The 18,223-nt window shown below is 42.2% G+C and overlaps 3 protein-coding genes across 3 annotated transcripts in view; 1 reads left to right on the plus strand and 2 right to left on the minus strand.

The window, feature by feature from the left end:
• Positions 1-267: 267 nt before the first annotated feature.
• On the minus strand, positions 268-3,256 carry LOC117761970 (retinol dehydrogenase 10-A). Its single transcript, XM_034586374.1, has 5 exons — positions 2,669-3,256; positions 1,789-1,887; positions 1,507-1,652; positions 844-975; positions 268-732 (listed from the first exon to the last, which is right to left on the minus strand). Exons 1-5 carry the CDS (start codon positions 3,119-3,121, stop codon positions 615-617), a joined length of 948 nt encoding a protein of 315 aa, XP_034442265.1. The 5' UTR covers positions 3,122-3,256; the 3' UTR covers positions 268-614.
• Positions 3,257-5,677: 2,421 nt separating this feature from the next.
• si:dkey-7k24.5 (somatomedin-B and thrombospondin type-1 domain-containing protein) lies at positions 5,678-10,656 on the plus strand. The gene is made up of 5 exons (XM_034586377.1): positions 5,678-6,342; positions 7,108-7,299; positions 8,431-8,509; positions 8,727-8,909; positions 10,362-10,656. The coding sequence occupies exons 1-5, from the start codon at positions 6,096-6,098 to the stop codon at positions 10,477-10,479; spliced, it is 819 nt and encodes a 272-aa protein (XP_034442268.1). The 5' UTR covers positions 5,678-6,095; the 3' UTR covers positions 10,480-10,656.
• A 2,007-nt stretch (positions 10,657-12,663) lies between these two features.
• kcnb1 (potassium voltage-gated channel, Shab-related subfamily, member 1) overlaps positions 12,664-18,223 on the minus strand; it is a 31,556-nt gene continuing 25,996 nt past the window's right edge. The window contains exon 3 of the mRNA XM_034586333.1: positions 12,664-17,428. Within this exon, the coding sequence (XP_034442224.1) occupies positions 15,509-17,428 (1,920 nt within the window). The 3' untranslated portion in view covers positions 12,664-15,508. The remainder of the gene's footprint in view (positions 17,429-18,223) is intronic.

Genomic DNA, 18,223 nt, shown 5'->3' on the forward strand with positions numbered 1-18,223 from the left:
CCTCCTTCCTTTTGCATGAGAGCCTTTCTAGGCAGTGATTATGTTTTACCGGATCGCTGCTGTCTTTGGAGATTAACCATGTTTTGTGAGCACAGTCTCGTAAACATACTGCACATGTGCACTGACACAGGCATAATCCACAAGCAGGCCCAGGATGTTTTCTTTTTCCAGTTCACTTCCAGCGCCCTGCGTTTGGCTCATTTGCATATCTTGTGCAGTTTGAAAAGTACACAGTGCAACACACACAAATCCCTGGCTCTGGTCTGATTGTGTGTTTGTATCAGTGGTTTTTATTAATTTTATTTAATGTAAACGTAACACAGAACAATAATCATTTAATAACAGATATTCAAGACGGTTCCCATGTTGATCAGTCCAGGATTTAATCACCGTTTTGAAGGGACTTTAAACTTTGTCTTAACAGAAATTGTTTCGTACTGATGACAACTTGGCAGAGTTGTCGTCTAGTACAAAATCTAAAGTCACTTCGGTTTGAGAGTCGTTTTGACTGTGCTCAAGTTGTGATTGAATCCTGGCTGTAACATTTTTCACTTATATATAATAAACCCTCTATAAACCCTTTCAAATAATAGTTCATCTTAATTTTAAGGTTACTATGCAACCTTAATGCAGCCATTAGACGCCTGTTTCTTGGTCTCGATGAAGGGGTACATGCACTTGTCGGAGCCCATGAAGCGATACACAACAACATTGGATTCCCACGGCAACAACCTGAAAAAGAGCACGTGCAATGGGCTGATTAGAAGTGAAACGCACACATTGAGAAATTCCCCCTGAAGAAGAAGAAGACGTATTTTTGTGAAGCTGTGTCTTTGCACTTACGCTCTGGAGAGGAAGGGGAGGTAGGTGAGGCGGGGGATGCACACCATTGGTTGGTCTATCAAGATGGCGTTCATGGCCTGCTCCACGCAGTACTGGGGCTCCAGAGGGGGGAGCACCAGTTCCACTTCCTCCCTAACAGCGGCACCAAGGAACTTTGATGAGTCAGTGTGGGATTTCGTGACAGCAAATACATCTAAACATAGTTTGCCAGTGTGATGGACGGCCACTTGATTCAGCTATCAACTACTGTACTGATTCTGCACTTGGAGGCAGTTAATTTGCATATTGAAGTAATTTAGCTTAAAATATCAGCAGAATTTTTTGATTTAAATTACTATTATATGTAGTCTTATTATAGTATTATAATAACTATAATGTGTCATCTTTTCAGACTAAAATCCATGATAGATTCCATACATTTACTTTCAGTTAAATGTGTTGTTGCAAATAGAACAACTTTACAATACTTACCAATAGGAAATGTAGTAACACGAATATTGATGGATATTGGTTGTGAGTTTACAGTCAGATACAAAAGCCTACTTTACTTAACCCGGTTTGTAAGTCAGTCCATTCAAAACATTTGTTAGCAATCAAAAACGATAAGAAATGGCAGGTGTAAGTAAAGGAGAATGGACAAACATGATAATTTTGTGGACGTACCGTATCTTGCAGCCTTCAAACATGCCCGTGTCCACAATATAGGGACACACAAGTGTAGTCTTCACTCCTTCAACCTCCTCTGCCAGGAGCTCATGGGCCAGAGACTCGTGAAAACCCACTGCAGCAAACTTACTGGCACAGTAATCCTGTCCAAAATCAAAAATAACACATTATTTTTCTGTTTGCATGATGTGCGTTTGACTTGGTTACAAGTGAGTGTCCCAGTAAATCTGTCATATCCTAGTGATGCAGTGATTTGTTTTCCCCACCACACCGGTTTACCTCGACACAAGATGTGCTGAAGAGGCCGAGGACGCTGGCGATGGTGACGATGTGACCGTGATTCTGGGCCTTCATCTGGGGGAGGAAGGCCTTCACTGTCTGAGACACACACACATACACACACACACGTTGCAGTATGAGGCAACAGTGTTCATATGACTTGCAGAGACTTAAATATTGGTCAATGTGAGGGAAGATTATGTTGCATGAGCAGCTTCATATTAAGAGGCTTTCTATGGGAACCCTATAGTATGTATAGGTTGAAGGGGGTAAAGCTGAACACAATATCCTGCTCTGTTGGGCTGATGATGGAAAACAACTTAAATCAGTGCTGAATCATTGTCCGTGTTGGACTTAGAAAATGAGTCCATACCAGCCCTGGCTAAACTGTTTTTTACTGGGTGGCTGTGGCTCAGGAGGTGGAGCAGGTCGTCCACTAACCAGATGGGTTAGTGGACGACCTGCTAACCAGATGGGTTAGTGGACGACCTGCTAACCAGATGGGTTAGTGGACGACCGGGTCTGGCTCCTCTTGTCTGCATTACAAAGTGTCCTTGGGCAAGATGCTGAACCTTCAAGTGCCCCTGATGGCTGTGCTGACAGTGTATGTGTGACACAGAAAGTGTTGGGTGAATGTGTGTGAATGTGACTTGTAGCACTTGGAACGGTCGATAACTGTCAGTTCTGATTTTATTTGCCCAGATGTGAACAGAATTTGTTTTTCCTTTGAGGATAAAATGTTCTTGACACTGCAGATAATCTACATATTATGGACTAAAAATATATAGTAATTTGACAATAATTAGTGTGAGCTACATTCAAATCAGTTTTCAAGCCTTCTCTTCATCATGCATCACCACACTGACATGAGAGATCTCACCCAGAAGAGGGCGTGACAGTTGACTTTCATGGTCTTCTCAATCAGCTCATCGGGACAGTCCAACATGCGCTCCCCTGCCACCACTCCAGCATTGTTCACCAGTATGGTAACATCTCGGCCCAGGTCCTTCCTCACGAGGTCTGCTTTGCGGTACACATCCTCCCGCTTGGTCACATCCACCGTGTAGGTGTGCGCCATGCCCCCCATCTCATGCACCAGCTTGGCTGTCTGCTCATTGGAGCTGCTGTTGATGTCCCACAGCACCACCTCTGCCCCGTGCTTGGTGAATTCCTGAGCGAAGAGGCGACCCAGGCCGCCTCCTGCACCAGTGATCAGCACCAGCTCACCATCCACAGGCTTGGTGCGTGGGCGCAGGACCACCCGCACAGAGTTACGCAGGATGAAGTAAATCACATCCAGCAGCATCATCTGGAGGTCCATTAGAAAAATCATTTTGATCTAATCTACCGCTGATGCTCCTGAGTGCAAGATGTCTGTGTATAAAATGAGTTAGGCTTCACACCTGTGTCCTCCTGCCTCTCAATGTTAGGTTGTGTGATGCCGACAGCCGAGCTGGTGCTGCTCTCCTCCTGTGACCCTCAGCCTCCAACCTCGGTTTATATAAACACTCTCCTCCCTGGATTAGAGGAAATACCTTGAGCTCCAAATAGAACCACTTTTGTTGTAAGCTGTGAACGTATGCGTTTTCACCCTGCACGGGAAAATAACGTGCCAGACGGCATTACAGTGAGTCGCAGATTCTTGAAGTTTGAGCGTCTTTGTTAGGAACTTTGCCGTGTTGACACCTCGAACTTACTGGACACGTGAACCTGTCGTATGTACCAGTTCAAATCGTTCCCCCTAATCAGGCTTCATACCTCTATGTACCCAGTTTGTGTAAAACCATAAAGGAATGGTGGCTAATGTAAGTAAGTGGTAAGTGGATTTCATCTGATCATGAATTGTTGTTTGATCAGAATCATTTTTAAACCAGCTACAACTACTATTTTTGCTACCAAATTAGAAAAGTAAGAAGAAAGTTGGTGTTAAAACGTCACCAGTAAAGTTCAAACACAACCCTGTAAACTCTTCCTGGACAAAAGGACATTACAGTGGCCCGTGGTTCTATCTGTGCAGTGAGCTCAAGCTAAATTAAATTGGGTGCTCAGTGAAGTGACACCGTTCAGGGATAAGGTTCGGTCCCGTTCGAGTTCCCTGCTGCACTGAGAATCATTTAAAATGAGAACATAAGGAGATTATGCATATGAACTGTAAACCTCTGCATTGTTAAGTCCCAAGAAGGGGCTGCTTGTTGTGTATCACGTTCTTGTTTTCTAAGTGAACACAGACGGCCTTGTTTGCTCCCAGTGTGCACATATGAGCCGTGTTCGGCAGAGCAACACGGTTTGACCCGTTTATTATATATTCTGTATATGTTTTTTAAAGTAGTTCAGAGGTTGTTCCTGCTTTCCGGGGCAGCCAGTGTTTTTCACAGTATGCCTCAGGAGACATTTATCATGAGTGTCAGTTCTGTCCCTGATGCATCTTTGTTGTGAGTGCAACAATAATATGTATTTCATAAGACGTGTAGTTCCCAAAATCTTAAAAAAAACTGATTTATCGACAAATCGGTCAAGGCTGTAAGAATGAGGTAGGTTTGAATACTTCAACGACAGCCGCAAAGATTGCATCAAAGCAAAGGCCTTAAATCTAGTTTGACATCCGAACAGTGACGTACAGATCAAATGGTGCAGATCCAGTGTGGAGCTGTGTCTGACTGTTTTTTCTGGACAGTTTCTCTGTAAGAAAGACCATTAATAAAAGGCTTTAATTAAATGGGAAGCCGTTCCACCCTGAGCTATTTGTCTACTGGGTTAATTAAATCAGTTGAACTTGTGAAACATGATAAACAACATTTATCTATATACCTACATTGGATTAAAAAAACAACAGGTTTAAATGTGTTTAAATTGCATTAGGACCGCTGCCACCGCTAATAGAATTGTCCCTCCTTCTTGATTGGAAAACTGTAACTGTGTTGTGAGAGCTGCATTAGAAATCCAGGCTATTATTGTTTTATTAAGTTTTTCTGGCTCTACAGATTTTGCAGGATGAGGAATTTATTATAAGTGGTGTCTACATGGACCCTTGTGTGTTCTGACTGTCTGTTTACTGGAGCTGTAAATGGGAACCACTACTGATGGGTCTATATCTTTATTCTGTCTAGATGTGTGTTTTCTTGCACGTAAACTGGGACTAGTGGTGTTTTGAGCTGTAAAATGAATCATTCAGCTCCACTCGTCCGCTCACTAACTTCTCTCTCTCTCTACACACACAGAAGCAAGCTACTGGGAAACTGAGTGTGAGTGCAGGCCGACACTGTCCACTCTGTTTTTCTTTTTGCATGAATAAGCTCAGCCATAGGAGTTTCATTAATCCAGCCCTTTCACATGTTGAGGCCAGGGAGGAGAGACTGTGGAAGGAGGCGACCTGAGCAAACACACCACTCGTTTTCTAACAAAACGCCGCAAGGAACTTTAGACCTTTCCATTTGAACTTTCTCTTCCTTTCCACTCACTCTAAGGGACGTTTCCCCCCCCCCCCCGCTGAAAGTCTCCTAAACGAAAAGCCCTCCCGAAAAAATACAACTCACTGTGGGTCTGTGTCTATCTTTGTGTGTTTCTTCCACGCAGCACTATACTTATGTGTACTTTGGTCATTGTTTCATTTCCCATTCCCTCTCTTCATTGTGGCTACAGAACCACACCGTGTATTTAGAAGATGAGGATTAATATCTTCTGAATGCAGAGCAAAATATAGCAAAAATTATCTGTGGGAAGAGATTCTCTTACCAGTTTTATTTCATGATTCTTGAGCAAAGCTTCACTGCAGAGGTTACAAATGTACTATAAACTCCTATAGAAAGGGTTTAAGATAAGAATAATCAATAAAATATTAGAATGTATATACAATGTAAATAGGGCTGCACATACATAATAAGGTTTTGAAGAAATTGAGTATTGCTCCGTTAAATGAAGTTAAACCTGAGTGACTTTGTGGTGTAGTCCCACATTTAGGTGCTTGTGATTGACTGGGAATTATTGATATTATGATGTATATAATAATTTCCTCTCGTGTTGGTCATAACTAATAATGACCTGTGTTGGTCTCACACAGTCCCACTGACCTCAGCTTGGTGGCCCACCTGTTTGAGTACTCGCTTTGGGGGAGCTGTTCCTTTAAGAGATGCAGAGTTGACACATGCATAACTTCCATCTGACTGATCAGTGTTCGAGTCCCCTGTATGTTCCAGTGCTGCTGACCACAGATCACCATTCCACAGCATCAGGGGTCATCTCTGCAGGGGGTGGATAACCTCAGACTGAGAGGCTCAGTGGGGCTGTGGCTGCAGCAGGTGGGGGTCGTGATGCCAGGTTCAGGTTGTTGGAGGAGGAGCAGCGGCTCCATCACGTTGCTTTGTCTCGGTGTGTTAGTGTTCCGTGCCGCTCCGGGCCGGGCGGACTGCCGGGCCGCGGGCCTGTGCTGCTCCGGCCGGGACCCGTCCTGCACCAGTGAGGGCTGGAGGGCCGACCGCTCCTACGGGCCCTGCTACTGCGACCAGGCCTGCGTCTCCACCCGGGACTGCTGCCACGACTATGAGGCCGCCTGTCCCGGTAAGTGTCTTAGGGACTTTTAGATAGTGGACAAACACATGGACAGATACAAACTAATCACTATAACAACACACTGATTTGAAATAGTTGGTAAAACACGTGGGTGAAGTTCACGTGACCCACTGAACCCGAATCACGTCAGACATGATCTTTTATTGGTTACACATTTCAGTGTGTTTGATCTTATATATGAATATTCCTTTTTTTTAATTTTTTTAAATCATACCCTTCTTAATAGCTTCAATGTCGTGTGACGCACTTGCTGCAAACCAAATGTCTTTTTATGGGATTTTAGTTATTCTAATATGTATTAATATGTATTTAATGTTTTTACATATCCTACTTTTCAATAGACACACCTCTTCTTATTGGATTTTAGGGCTATTTATAATCCATGTCACGTGAACCACTGGCTTCAAACCAATGCTGATCTTATATTATTATTCTAAATAAACAGGACACTCCTGTGCTGATTGGATTTTCATGCTTCACGTATTTTTAAAAAATCATATTTTTCTCAGTATCATCCATGTAACCATTAGTTTAGAGTCTGTTTCGAGGTGTGTCCTATTTGTCTATGGCAGCAGTAACAACTGATTTGGTTTGGAGTCAGTGAGTCACATGAGATGGAAGCTGTTAAAAACAATGCAGTTATATCTTCTTTTCAAATGGGAATTTATAGATGATCCCTGAATGAACATGAAACTCATCCTGTGGTGATATAGTGCCGTCACATACTATGAACAGAGAGCTCTTTCCCCTCAGCGGTGTCCTGTGTGGTGAGTGAGTGGACGCAGTGGTCCGGCTGTGCTGAGCCGTGCAGGGCCACAGTTCGCAGGCGGAGCAGGGTCATCGTGCAGGAGCCGCTCAATGCAGGGAAACCCTGTCCCCATCTGGAGGAGCACGCTGGCTGTGCAGAGTACTGGTCGAACCGAGGGAACTGTCACAGCTCACTGGGTGAGATTCCTTCACTCATGTACCATTTTCTCATGCATGGCCATCATAGGATTATCTATTATGATATTGTCATGTGACTTTATTTAGTTATTATCCTATAGAGGTGAGATGTCCCTCTGAATCACATGTGTAATTGGCAAAGTGTGTGATATTTTAAGATGTTTTATGTGACTGACTTTAAACACAGTGTTGTGCAACATGGCCATTATGTGGAGTGGTTATACCAGGTTTACTTAATTAATTGCTCTGACAATTATAATTACTTAAACTCCAACAATGTCAATAAAAGAAGTTATTAACGTGACACCTTCTGGAAAATTAAATATACCAAACAACACAATACATTAGAGCCCTACTCATATGGATTTGTTTGGGGCCAATGCGATTACCAGCACCAACTTATCATTTAACGTATTTATATTTAAAAACGTTTTGGCACTGATTCATAAGATGTCATTATCAAATCCTTTTTGACAAAGGAATTTAGCTGAAGCTTGATATTTTACACTTTAAACTTTATCATAAATAACTATAAATATAAAGAAAACACTTACTGCCAAATATAAATGCAGATTTTATGCACTGTTTATTCTGTAAAGTAACGTTTTTAGTGTTGGTGCATATCGATAAAAATAAATGCAGATACGTCTCCGAAAGACGCCAACCGATAAATCTGTCAGGCTCGACATTAAATTAGCCTTTCACTATTCACATATAAATAACTGATTAGAAGAAAGATTATTACACATATGACTCATTTAAGTTACGCGACACAGTTTTGGTCTTTTAAGGGAAATAGTCAGCGATAGAATCACAGAAAAGCTTTTCTGTTTCTGCTTTGTTGTCACACAGTGTTAGATAGAAGACATTTAGACTTAATGAATGTTAAGTTATGATAATCCCACATCTGCCGTTACTTATCATTTAATGAAAATGGATCATTATACTCAATAAGATGCCAAATCCCAAGTGAAGATTTCCAGCTTCTGTCATGCAAATATGACACATTCCCGAATCCTATTTGTTCTGAGCATTTACCCAACACATGCACATTTAATTTTAAATGTATGAGACCCTTCTTGCGACATATGGTTTCGTGTAATGGCCTCATGATGGATGCTCCCTCTGCAGTTCCAGCTCTTATAACCACAGGTGGCTATGGCAACACCAGGAAGAAAAGAGACCTCCTCGGCAGTGGCGACATTATCGGGTAAAGCGTTCTGCCAGATCAGGGAAATGCGAAATTACAGTCTATTTGTTTTTGATATGCTCTCTCATATGTATTCGGCTGTGTGTGTGTGTGTGTGTGTGTGTGTGTGTGTGTGTGTGTGTGTGTGTGTGTGTGTGTGTGTGTGTGTGTGTGTGTGTGTGTGTGTGTGTGTGTGTGTGTGTGTGTGTGTGTGTGTGTGTGTGTGTGTTTACAATAGGTACTGTGTCCAGTTTCAGTTGACCTCTCTGACTAAAGGATGCCAGGAGAGTCTGGGCCCACACACCCAGTGGATGCAGCACCTCAGGCAGGGCCACCATGTGTGTGTGAGGTGCCAGCCGCCTGCTCTCGCTGATGGACAGCAACACTGTGCTGGAGACGGTGAGGAAAACGTCGACGACAGGTAAGAATGTAAAGAACGGAGAACATGATTCATAATGAAGTGGGATCAAAATAAAATTGTAAGAATATTGCACCATGGGGACACCACCACTCATAGCAAGAAGGTTCTGGGTTCAAATCCGCTGGCTGGTTGTTGTGGTGGTGGTGTGTGGACTTTGCATGTTCCCCCCTGTGTCTGTGTGGGTTTTCTCTGCGTCCTCCAGCTTCCTCCCACAGTTCATGTGATACACTGGCGACCTGTCCAGGGTGTGAACCCCGCCTCCTCGCTCAACTTCAGCTGATTGGCTGCAGCCCCCCCCCCCCCCCCCCCCCCCCTCCACAACCCTCAGCAGTTTAGATAATGGATGGATGAACAAGTCACTGCTTGTTTTAAAATCAGCCTCACAATGTAAACTTGTGTTGTTCAGGAAACATTAATGAGCACAACAGATAACGTGTTTGTTTTTATGCTCAGCCGAGAGTTTATTCATGCATGAAATTAGCTTGAAGTTCATTTGGCTTATGGGACCACTGTCCTGCTCATTTGAATGGGCATCATTGGATCCCACTGCATGTGAAGAAACCACGTAACTTCATAACACTAATAAAATGAAGGCGACCATCCAGTTTCACCCTATATGGAGCAGTGGCATCAACTCCAGTTACCAACTAAAAGCAGTATAGAGAAATATATAAATCAGGTACACTTGTTATTACTGGTATGTGAAAACACACTAAAGCTTATTAAAGGATCATGAAACCAACAGAAACAAGAACAGTAGTGTGAATGCTTACTTTAATAAACAGAGAACTAGCCAGTGTTTGAAGTGAACTCAACACGATGGCTCTACTCGGCGAAGAGATTTATAATTTATGCCTTGAAGCCCGGCTCGCTGTACTCCCGGTGTTTTTGCTAAACTTAGCGGCTGCTGGTTGTAGCTTCATACGCAGACTTATCGCTCTGCTCTTGGCACAAAAATAAAAAAAGCAAAAATGAATTTCTCAAAATATCAAACTCTTCTTTTAGGGATATTCCTAATTATAAATATTAATTAGGATTAGAATAATCCTACCAACCACATTTACCAAACAAAGCAAATGCAAAAAGGCACAAGATAACAGTTGTATTATTGTGTGTAATTTAATTGTTGGGGGGGGGGGGGGAAACATGGTTGTATCTCACTAAATGTTTGCACTGTGTTAATCTTTTTTAAAAAGCAGTTATGCTCTGACTTTGCCCCTGGCATCTAAAAAGTGGGGCACATTGAACAGCTACCTGTGTGTATTCTCAGATTCTGTGCCATGGTGTATGCAGTGTGTTTTTTTCATCCCATCATTACCACTGATCTATTCGGCACCATATCCCACAGATCTGATGGCTAACAGTTAGAGCTACCACTAGAGGGGAACATTGTTTATCACTTGGATTTACAGGGAACTTCTGACTTCCTCCTCCCTCTCCTCTCCCATGCAGGAGACAGTCTCTCCAGTGGCAGGCGGTGGGAAACCCTCGGTGCAAGGGAGTGTGGAGACGCGTGGGGAGGCTGGAGGTCTGCTCCTGCCCAACAGCCCACAGCTTCCTCTTCATCTGACCTCCTCCTTCCTTCTTGTCCCCCCCCCCCCCCCCCCCCCCCACCCCAATCCCTCTGAAGATATCCACTTAGACACAGTCTGCCAGTGTGATTACAAATCTCTCGGTAGCTTTACAAACACTGGTCTGTGAATCTATTCTAGTAAAGCGTGGTTCCTCTTCAGTGAGAATGATCACATACAACCTGTGACTCCAGATCAGTGCGACGACGTGTTCACTTTTCATTAAAGTTGGTGGAATTTTCCCATTTCTTGGTGAGAATTCAACAAATCTTTTACACGTGACTCCACAGAAGCTTTAATGATACACGTTCCTGTCTACTTTGGTTTGCAGTTCCAGAACAGTGAATAAGCAGTGAAATGAAAGTCAACAACTCCTAATCAAAATGTAAAGTGATCTGATTTATTTAGTCTTGAGTCATCAAAGGGAAACGTTGCGTCGTTCTTAAGAAATAGAAATATCTTGGGACATTGAGACATGTTTTTTTTCTTTTACAAGACAAGGCTCTGGCTCTGAGTGAATCACAACCAGTCACAACGCCAAAGTTACAACATGCACTGAACAATAGAACATTTATACAGAAACAACAGCATAGAAAGTCAACAGGTAAAAATGTTCTCTTTTTTTGTTTTACAAAACAGACAGCCTCGGGACCTACAAACAACATTGTATAAGAGCTGACTAAGGTCATTCAAATATCTTTTTTCAATTCCCTGGAAACAGTGTACTTTACAAAGACTGATGGCTTAGGCAAGGTTGGGGTCAATTCCACTGAGAGCTTAAAATGTAGAAAAAATATAGTTTATGTTTTTGACTTGTACCAGGTTTAATTTGTCTCATGCTGTAATACTGGTTCCTGTAATAGCGTCATGTGTAATATGTGTTTTTTACATAATCAAGGCATCTTGAATCGACCCCAACCCTGTAATACAGTGTTCGATTCAGAGTGTGTGGACTTAGGCTACTTGCTAAAGCAGTGGTTCTCACTGGGTTTTGGAAATGACCACGTGTCCCTGAAAAGGGCCCTATGGGGTTCTAACAAAAATGAAACTCTTCACATTTAAAGCAGCTAGCGCGACAACCAAATTCTATTTTAGAATTCTGCTAAATGCATTTTACTATACAGTCGGGAGTCTTGTAATGGAAATCTGTGCTCTTCATCTTCGTTAGTATCAACAAACAAGAAAAAAGACCGGTGACTTGATTGTGTTTCTTCATAAAACATGATGGTTTAGTCCTTTGATTCGTGTCAGGATTCCTCCGCAGGGATCGCAGTGAAATTAAAAGCTCTTTTACACGACTAGATTTTGTAAATTTGAATGGCTCCCTTGGACATGGAGGAGAGTAAAGTGCCCAAATAAAAAGAAAAAAAATGATGACTTGTAAAAAATAATTGCTTTGCTTTGTATAATGGTGGTATCATGTCACAGTATCACAGTCTGGTATCAAATTACAACGTCATGCGCAATGATTTTTCACACTAAAAGCTTAGGATTATCAATACTAGTGTCAGGATTTCAATACTTGGTGTGTATGTATGCACACGGATGCACACGTGCCTGTAATTAATCTCAGGTCTTTAAGGTAGTGCACGCTGCCTCTTCATGAACTATTGATTGTCATCATTTTTGAGAGATACTTGGTCCCTGACTACCGTAATATAGAAAACCCCAAAATATGGGACAGAAGCTCACATGATCCCTCAGGACGGGAAATGTGATCTGAATGTTGTCTCCATTAGAGTTAATGACATGTCCGACTGAAATTTGTTTCAACATCTAAATCACCTAAATTGTTTCCATGTAACAGATTTGAAATGTTTTGCATACATTGGCCTTGACTTTTCACGAGCTAAAACATTAATGTGCAATAAAATGTCTATCAGAAACTAACCTATGAACCAAATGTTTCTCTGCTTGAGACTGATGTCTTAAAAGAAAAACCATGCCACTCCAACCTCACAATATAGTATCAAGAATTATACATATTTATTTAGGAAAGTACCTTTTTAAATACATATGACCGGATGTTTTTTTGATCATTTTTTTCATCATCTGGAAAATGTAAAATACCTGAAGTCAATTGTTATACAATATATATTTTATCAATTTGAAAATCACATAATTAAATTTTGGGAAACTTCTTTCTTCTAGTTTATGTTTTAAAATCCTTTTGAGGATTATTGTTTTTTTTTGTGTTAACTTGGCTTCTAAATGCTGACTTTATTTTGTGTACAATACTTTGTAATTTCACCAGAATACAAAGAAAAGCTGGCAACATGATGCTGCATATAATAGATTTTTCAAACCATCCACCCTTAGTTGTTCAAGTATGTGATTGGTTGCTAAGTAAGATGCATGTGACGCACCTCCCATCCCCCTGCTCACAGCTGTAAATGAATAGATTAACGTGTCAAATGAATCCTAATTTCTCACATGATTACAGTTCTCTTGGTAATAAAATTGGTTGCTGCTGCATGTTACAGTCGAAACTGCACATATGAAGAAAACAAAAGCAGGATTCCCCGAACATGCATGCATTCATATCAGAAACACATTCTTCTTATTCTTTTCCATTAAGTGGCAGCCACACGGGTCTAGTTACGACACACACACACGCACACGCACACGGTTCCCTTTGCCTCTCGCAGTCATTGCTATTCCTTTCACACCCCAGCTCCTCTCACTATGGAGAGCAATATGAAATGGTTCAACTGTGATTAAAACAGGAAATGAAATCAGGGTTTGTGATTAAACCTTTAACCACAACAAAAAGAACATGTCAACCACTTCCCGTTGACTCTCTGAACAAATATCAGCTGACACCTCCGTGTTTGAAAGTGCAATGGCTTCTTCAGTGCTATCTCTTACTGTCTTGTATTTGTGTCAGGAAGTGGCTAAGAGAGATTTTACTGTTTGCTCAGGTTTGTTTGAGGAGCTGTTCAGTTGGCAGTGAGGTTCTTCTCCGTTCAGCTCGTCAACATCAGAGAAACTGTGATTAACTGTGCTCGTGTTAGCATGATATTATTAGATGTAAAAGCAAATAGTAGCTATTATTTAATTTAAATGCTCAAGATAGTATCAGCACATGAACTGTCATTTTGTGTTTTCATTGTCATATTTGTATTTCATGCTCCTGTGCCGCCTTTCTGCAAAAATAACGTCTTAATTTCTGTGATAATATATGCTCTTCATTTGGAGATTAAACACGTTCATCCCTTGGTCATTCTTTAATTTAAACTGCAGCGAGCGACAGTCACATTTGATATAAGACTGTTTCTCTTTGCTATGTGACGATATAAAATATAAAAGAGAAATGCATTGTGGGTTTCTAACCGTCAAGAATCTAAAACTCATTTATATTGCGTGGAATTATAATAATTTATGGGATGCTACGAAGATTCAAGACAAGCGTTACAATGTACAAGGTCCTCACATCATAATGTTGCATTTACACTCATGAATGTGTACAGTGAGTAGTGGCTCTGCTCACGTGTTACTACATGTTCAGGTTAAGCATGTCTGTGTGTTCTTGTAGGCTATATATGTATGTGCGAATATACGTTACATGCAATAAAACCTTTTCATGTCCAGTAAACAAACTGCTGCCAGCCTTTGAGGACCGCTGCGGTCGCCATGGAAACTAAGTGTATCTATGTATTCTGAATATCGTCTTCCGTAACTGCGTGGAGCTGCTGTGGGTGTGAGTTTGTGCTCATGCATGAGTTTCCTCAGTTCAGGCATAACAGCTGATATATATTAAAGTTAACCTGCTTGTGTGTATTCAGTGAGTGTATTTTGACCCCTGCTCTCAAGAATCTGTGTGATCTCTTTGGCTGCTTTCATATTGGTCAAAGGAAGGCCAACGCATGCTGAACATCTGTTACAGAAACCTAAACATGTCAATAAGCTTGAAACTAAAAACATTAGAGGACTTTCTCATAAATAATTCTTTCCACGTATTACGTTTTTGTACGTTGACTGATTGACTGCATGCATGCTCCATAAATGTGAGCCTTATGCTGCAGTCAAGATTATAACCTATGACTCTTATTTTTATGTCAAAAAAATCTTGGTCCACCACTATCGCCCTTAAAAGTGATAATAGGGTGCAAAGAAAAATATTCACAGATGGAGATTCGAAAGTATCATCCAATCTTACTATGACATGATAACATTGGGGACAGCAAAATACTGTTCAAGACCGAGAGCTCATGATAATGGATGGGCTGAAGCCTCTGATAACTGCAGACATTCAACCTTTCAGAGGTTAACTCCTCACATTTGATTTTGACACAGCAGACTAGCAAATCACATATTTCTATAAGGACCTCTCTCTTATCTACTGTATATAAAAATAAATCAGATAAGACAATCTCAAGAGTGTGGATACATGAATTTGCATTACATCACCCGTCAGCCTTCACACTCACACACATGCACACACAGACATACAAGCCCAAGACAAACACACCCCTACAAATGTAAATGACTAAGGCCAGGTTTGGGAATGGAGGGCACAAGTAAGTAGCTTAAAGGCTTCTAGGTCCTCTTTTGTATCTTCAAGACTACAGAATGAACTTGGACTCTGTAATGGGACAGTGGGCAGCTGGGATTGTTTTTTCCTAGAGAATATATAGAGATAAACCCCTGCAGCTAAAACCACATCATTCAATTGGGTTACACCAGTATCAACCACAAAACTAGATTTCTCTGACTACCCTTGATTCCACAGGGATCTCTGACCAGGCCTGTTGGCTACCCAGGAGTGCTCCTTTGTATTGTGGGTGTGGAATACCGCTAAGAGGAATGAACTGAAGGAGGGGCAGTGACATTCTCCAATTTAGAAATGTTTATTCTCCCAGAGTATTCACCACACATGTTCACTTGGAGCTCATTGCCCAGCAGCATGCTCAGGTAATTTGTGAAATGTTTCAGTGAGACCCTTTTTTCTTCTCATTCCGTTGTCTACCGTGTTTATCACAAACACTCTGGCCCGAGCTTCCCATTTGTTTCTGTTCCCCTTGTACCTCAGAGGCTTTTATCCAAAGTATTTTGACGCCCTCTCTCAACCTTTGGTCTATGTGCCATTTCATGTCCTACGTGATTCTCATGAGCCACCCCACGAATCCCGTCAAGGGGGAACAAGCAATTTTGGCCCAGCATTTTCTGGGCTGCCTCTAAATGGTTGGTTCCCCTCTGGTAATTGATGTTGATGCTGCGTTTTGGGCTCGTTCCTGACAACAGACATTCTGAGGGACTTGCGTCAGACATGTCGCGCAGGTGCTCGTCATCGTCTGTGTCGGCGTCAATGTACTTGCTGATGGAGGAGTCGTGGAAGGTGAAGACAGTTGGAGCCAGGGTAGTGCTCTCTGGGGACTTCGGTGGGGTCCTGCTGCTGGCAGTGGTGTAGATAGAAACTTCAGGACTTAACAGAGAGTGGTCTGACAGGACTGAGCTGTCTGAGAGCGGGGACATGCCTGACTCCCCATCACTGCGGCAGCCTCCTTTAGGGATAAGACTTTTCGACTTTCCAGAAAAGAAGAATTTCCTTGCATTATCTGAGTATGAGGGCTTTGTGACAGACACAGGAGCTAGCATGGGCTGACACTCCCTAGAGGTCTGCTGACCTGTTTTTGCACTGGAACGGTGGGACAACGCTGTCGCCGGACTGTGGGAGAGTCGGTTACCTTCCTGAAGACCAAGGTCCATTGCTGGACTATGGAGGAAACGTGGATTCTCTTGGAAGTCTGTTGCACAACTGATGTAGCTGTCAATGCTAGACAAGCTTTTCATGTCCCCTACTCCCTCTCTGGTTCCTAACACTGGTGGCCTGTGATCTTGTATGGCCCCCAGCTCTATCTCATCTCTCTGTTTGTTGACTCTACTGCCTCTGTCTTTGGCATTGAGGTTGGGTTGTGACTGTGTCTTTGCCATCTGGTTGTACATCTCCTCTAGTTTCTGCACATTTAGCCTCTGGGGACTGTCATCTCCCTTTTCTGGAGAACCTAACTCCTGGGCATTAAAGGAACGGTTTGAGCTTGTCTCTGATGTAGCCCTCTTAGCCGTCCATTTCCAGCGACTTGGAGAGAGATGGTTGTCATGAGGCCTCTCACTTTTCTCTACAACCACATCCATCAGTTCAGCACTACGAGCAAATGCCTCTTTTAAGTTCATGGAGACAATGCTGCCGTTTCTCTTTGCCCTATCGAGGGCTTCTCTCCGTTTAACTGCCTTTTCCTGCCTCTTTTGCTCCTTATAGAATTCAGAGAAATTATTTACAATAATGGGAATGGGCAGGGCAATCACCAGCACTCCAGCTATGCAGCACAACCCCCCCACAATCTTTCCCAGGAGAGTTTTGGGGTATATATCTCCATAGCCTACTGTGGTCATAGTAATAGTAGCCCACCAGAAAGAAGCTGGAATGCTTTTAAACTTTGTATCCTCTTCGTCCTTTTCAGCGAAAAACACCAAACTGGAGAAGATCATGATACCCATTGCCAGGAAGAGGATAAGGAGGCCCAGCTCATTGTAACTCCTCTTCAGGGTAAAGCCCAGAGACTGAAGGCCTGTGGAGTGACGCGCCAACTTCAGAATACGAAGGATACGCATGATCCGAAAAATCTGGACCACGCGGCGGACGTTCTGAAATTGCAGCACACTCTTGTTGGATTCTGTTAGGAAAATGGTGACATAGTATGGCAGGATGGCCAGAAGGTCAATGACATTTAGGGGACCTTTAAAGAACTTCCACTTGTTGGGGGAGGAGAGGAAGCGAAGCAGGTACTCCATGGTAAACCAGGCAATACACACAGCTTCCACATGGGCCAGTTGTGGGTTGTCTGTTGACTGGCCAAACTCGTCGGTGTCCTGCAGCTCAGGAAGGGTGTTCAGAGACAAGGCAATGGTTGATAGCACAATGAAGAGGATGGAGATGATGGCCAGGATCTGAAAGACAAGTACACCCAGTATATCAGTTTAATATCATACATCAGATATGAACTTTAGCAAACATTTCTAGTCCAAATCAGACTATAGAAAATAAAACAAATACAGTGTACTTATAAGGGTTTTGATTACAGCATGAAAGTGCAGACAGTAAGTGAATTCCAATAACCTTACAGTCAAAACAAAACTTCGATAAATGCCTGACGAAGTGTGTGATTGGCTGAGAGCTAATGGATTGGATTGACTTTGACCACTTATTTATTCATGACTCACTTATCGGGCTTATCCCCATGACTGAGCGTCCTTCAGTGGAGAATAATGTTTAGCAACCAATAAACAAAAACAAAAGCTCACAAAATCTAATCTATTTAATAGAAAAAAAGGAAAAACCTAATCACACTTATTAGAGATCTTTACCCGATTGGAGTCAGGATGTCTGCGTATGACATTTTCACAGCAACAGTTATTGTTGTGCTTATCCTGCACAATACTTACATGCTGATTATCTGTAGTTATAATGTTTGCTATGATGGCATGTTAACATTTGTTAGTAATGAACAAATGGCACAACTGAGGATGATAAGTCATTAGTTTTATTGTCATCGTGTTGACGGGATGACATTTTGACCCTATGATGGCACGAGATGAAAAAGCAGATGATCACCAAACTTATTACAATTCATCCTGAGGGGGCCATGCACAAACCACAGCTATGGACCTCATGGTTGTGCTGAAGGAAAAGCGAGGCGATCACCAAAAGTCATTCAGAAATCTATGGCACTTCAATAGTTTAAC

The sequence above is a fragment of the Hippoglossus hippoglossus genome, chromosome 5 (genome assembly GCF_009819705.1).
Source record: "Hippoglossus hippoglossus isolate fHipHip1 chromosome 5, fHipHip1.pri, whole genome shotgun sequence".
Classification (NCBI taxonomy): Eukaryota; Metazoa; Chordata; class Actinopteri; order Pleuronectiformes; family Pleuronectidae; genus Hippoglossus; species Hippoglossus hippoglossus.

Excerpts from the sequence above, each read along its gene's own strand:
- LOC117761970 (XM_034586374.1), bottom strand. The coding sequence starts at position 3,121 with ATGATTTTTCTAATGGACCTCCAGATGATGCTGCTGGATGTGATTTAC. Across the intron at positions 1,888-2,668 it reads ACTGTCACGCCCTCTTCTGG|ACAGTGAAGGCCTTCCTCCC; the intron begins GTGAGATCTCTC and ends TGTGTGTCTCAG. Across the intron at positions 976-1,506 it reads TTTGAAGGCTGCAAGATACG|GGAGGAAGTGGAACTGGTGC; the intron begins GTACGTCCACAA and ends TGCCGCTGTTAG.
- si:dkey-7k24.5 (XM_034586377.1), top strand. The coding sequence starts at position 6,096 with ATGCCAGGTTCAGGTTGTTGGAGGAGGAGCAGCGGCTCCATCACGTTG. Across the intron at positions 6,343-7,107 it reads CTATGAGGCCGCCTGTCCCG|CGGTGTCCTGTGTGGTGAGT; the intron begins GTAAGTGTCTTA and ends CTTTCCCCTCAG. Across the intron at positions 7,300-8,430 it reads GAACTGTCACAGCTCACTGG|TTCCAGCTCTTATAACCACA; the intron begins GTGAGATTCCTT and ends CTCCCTCTGCAG.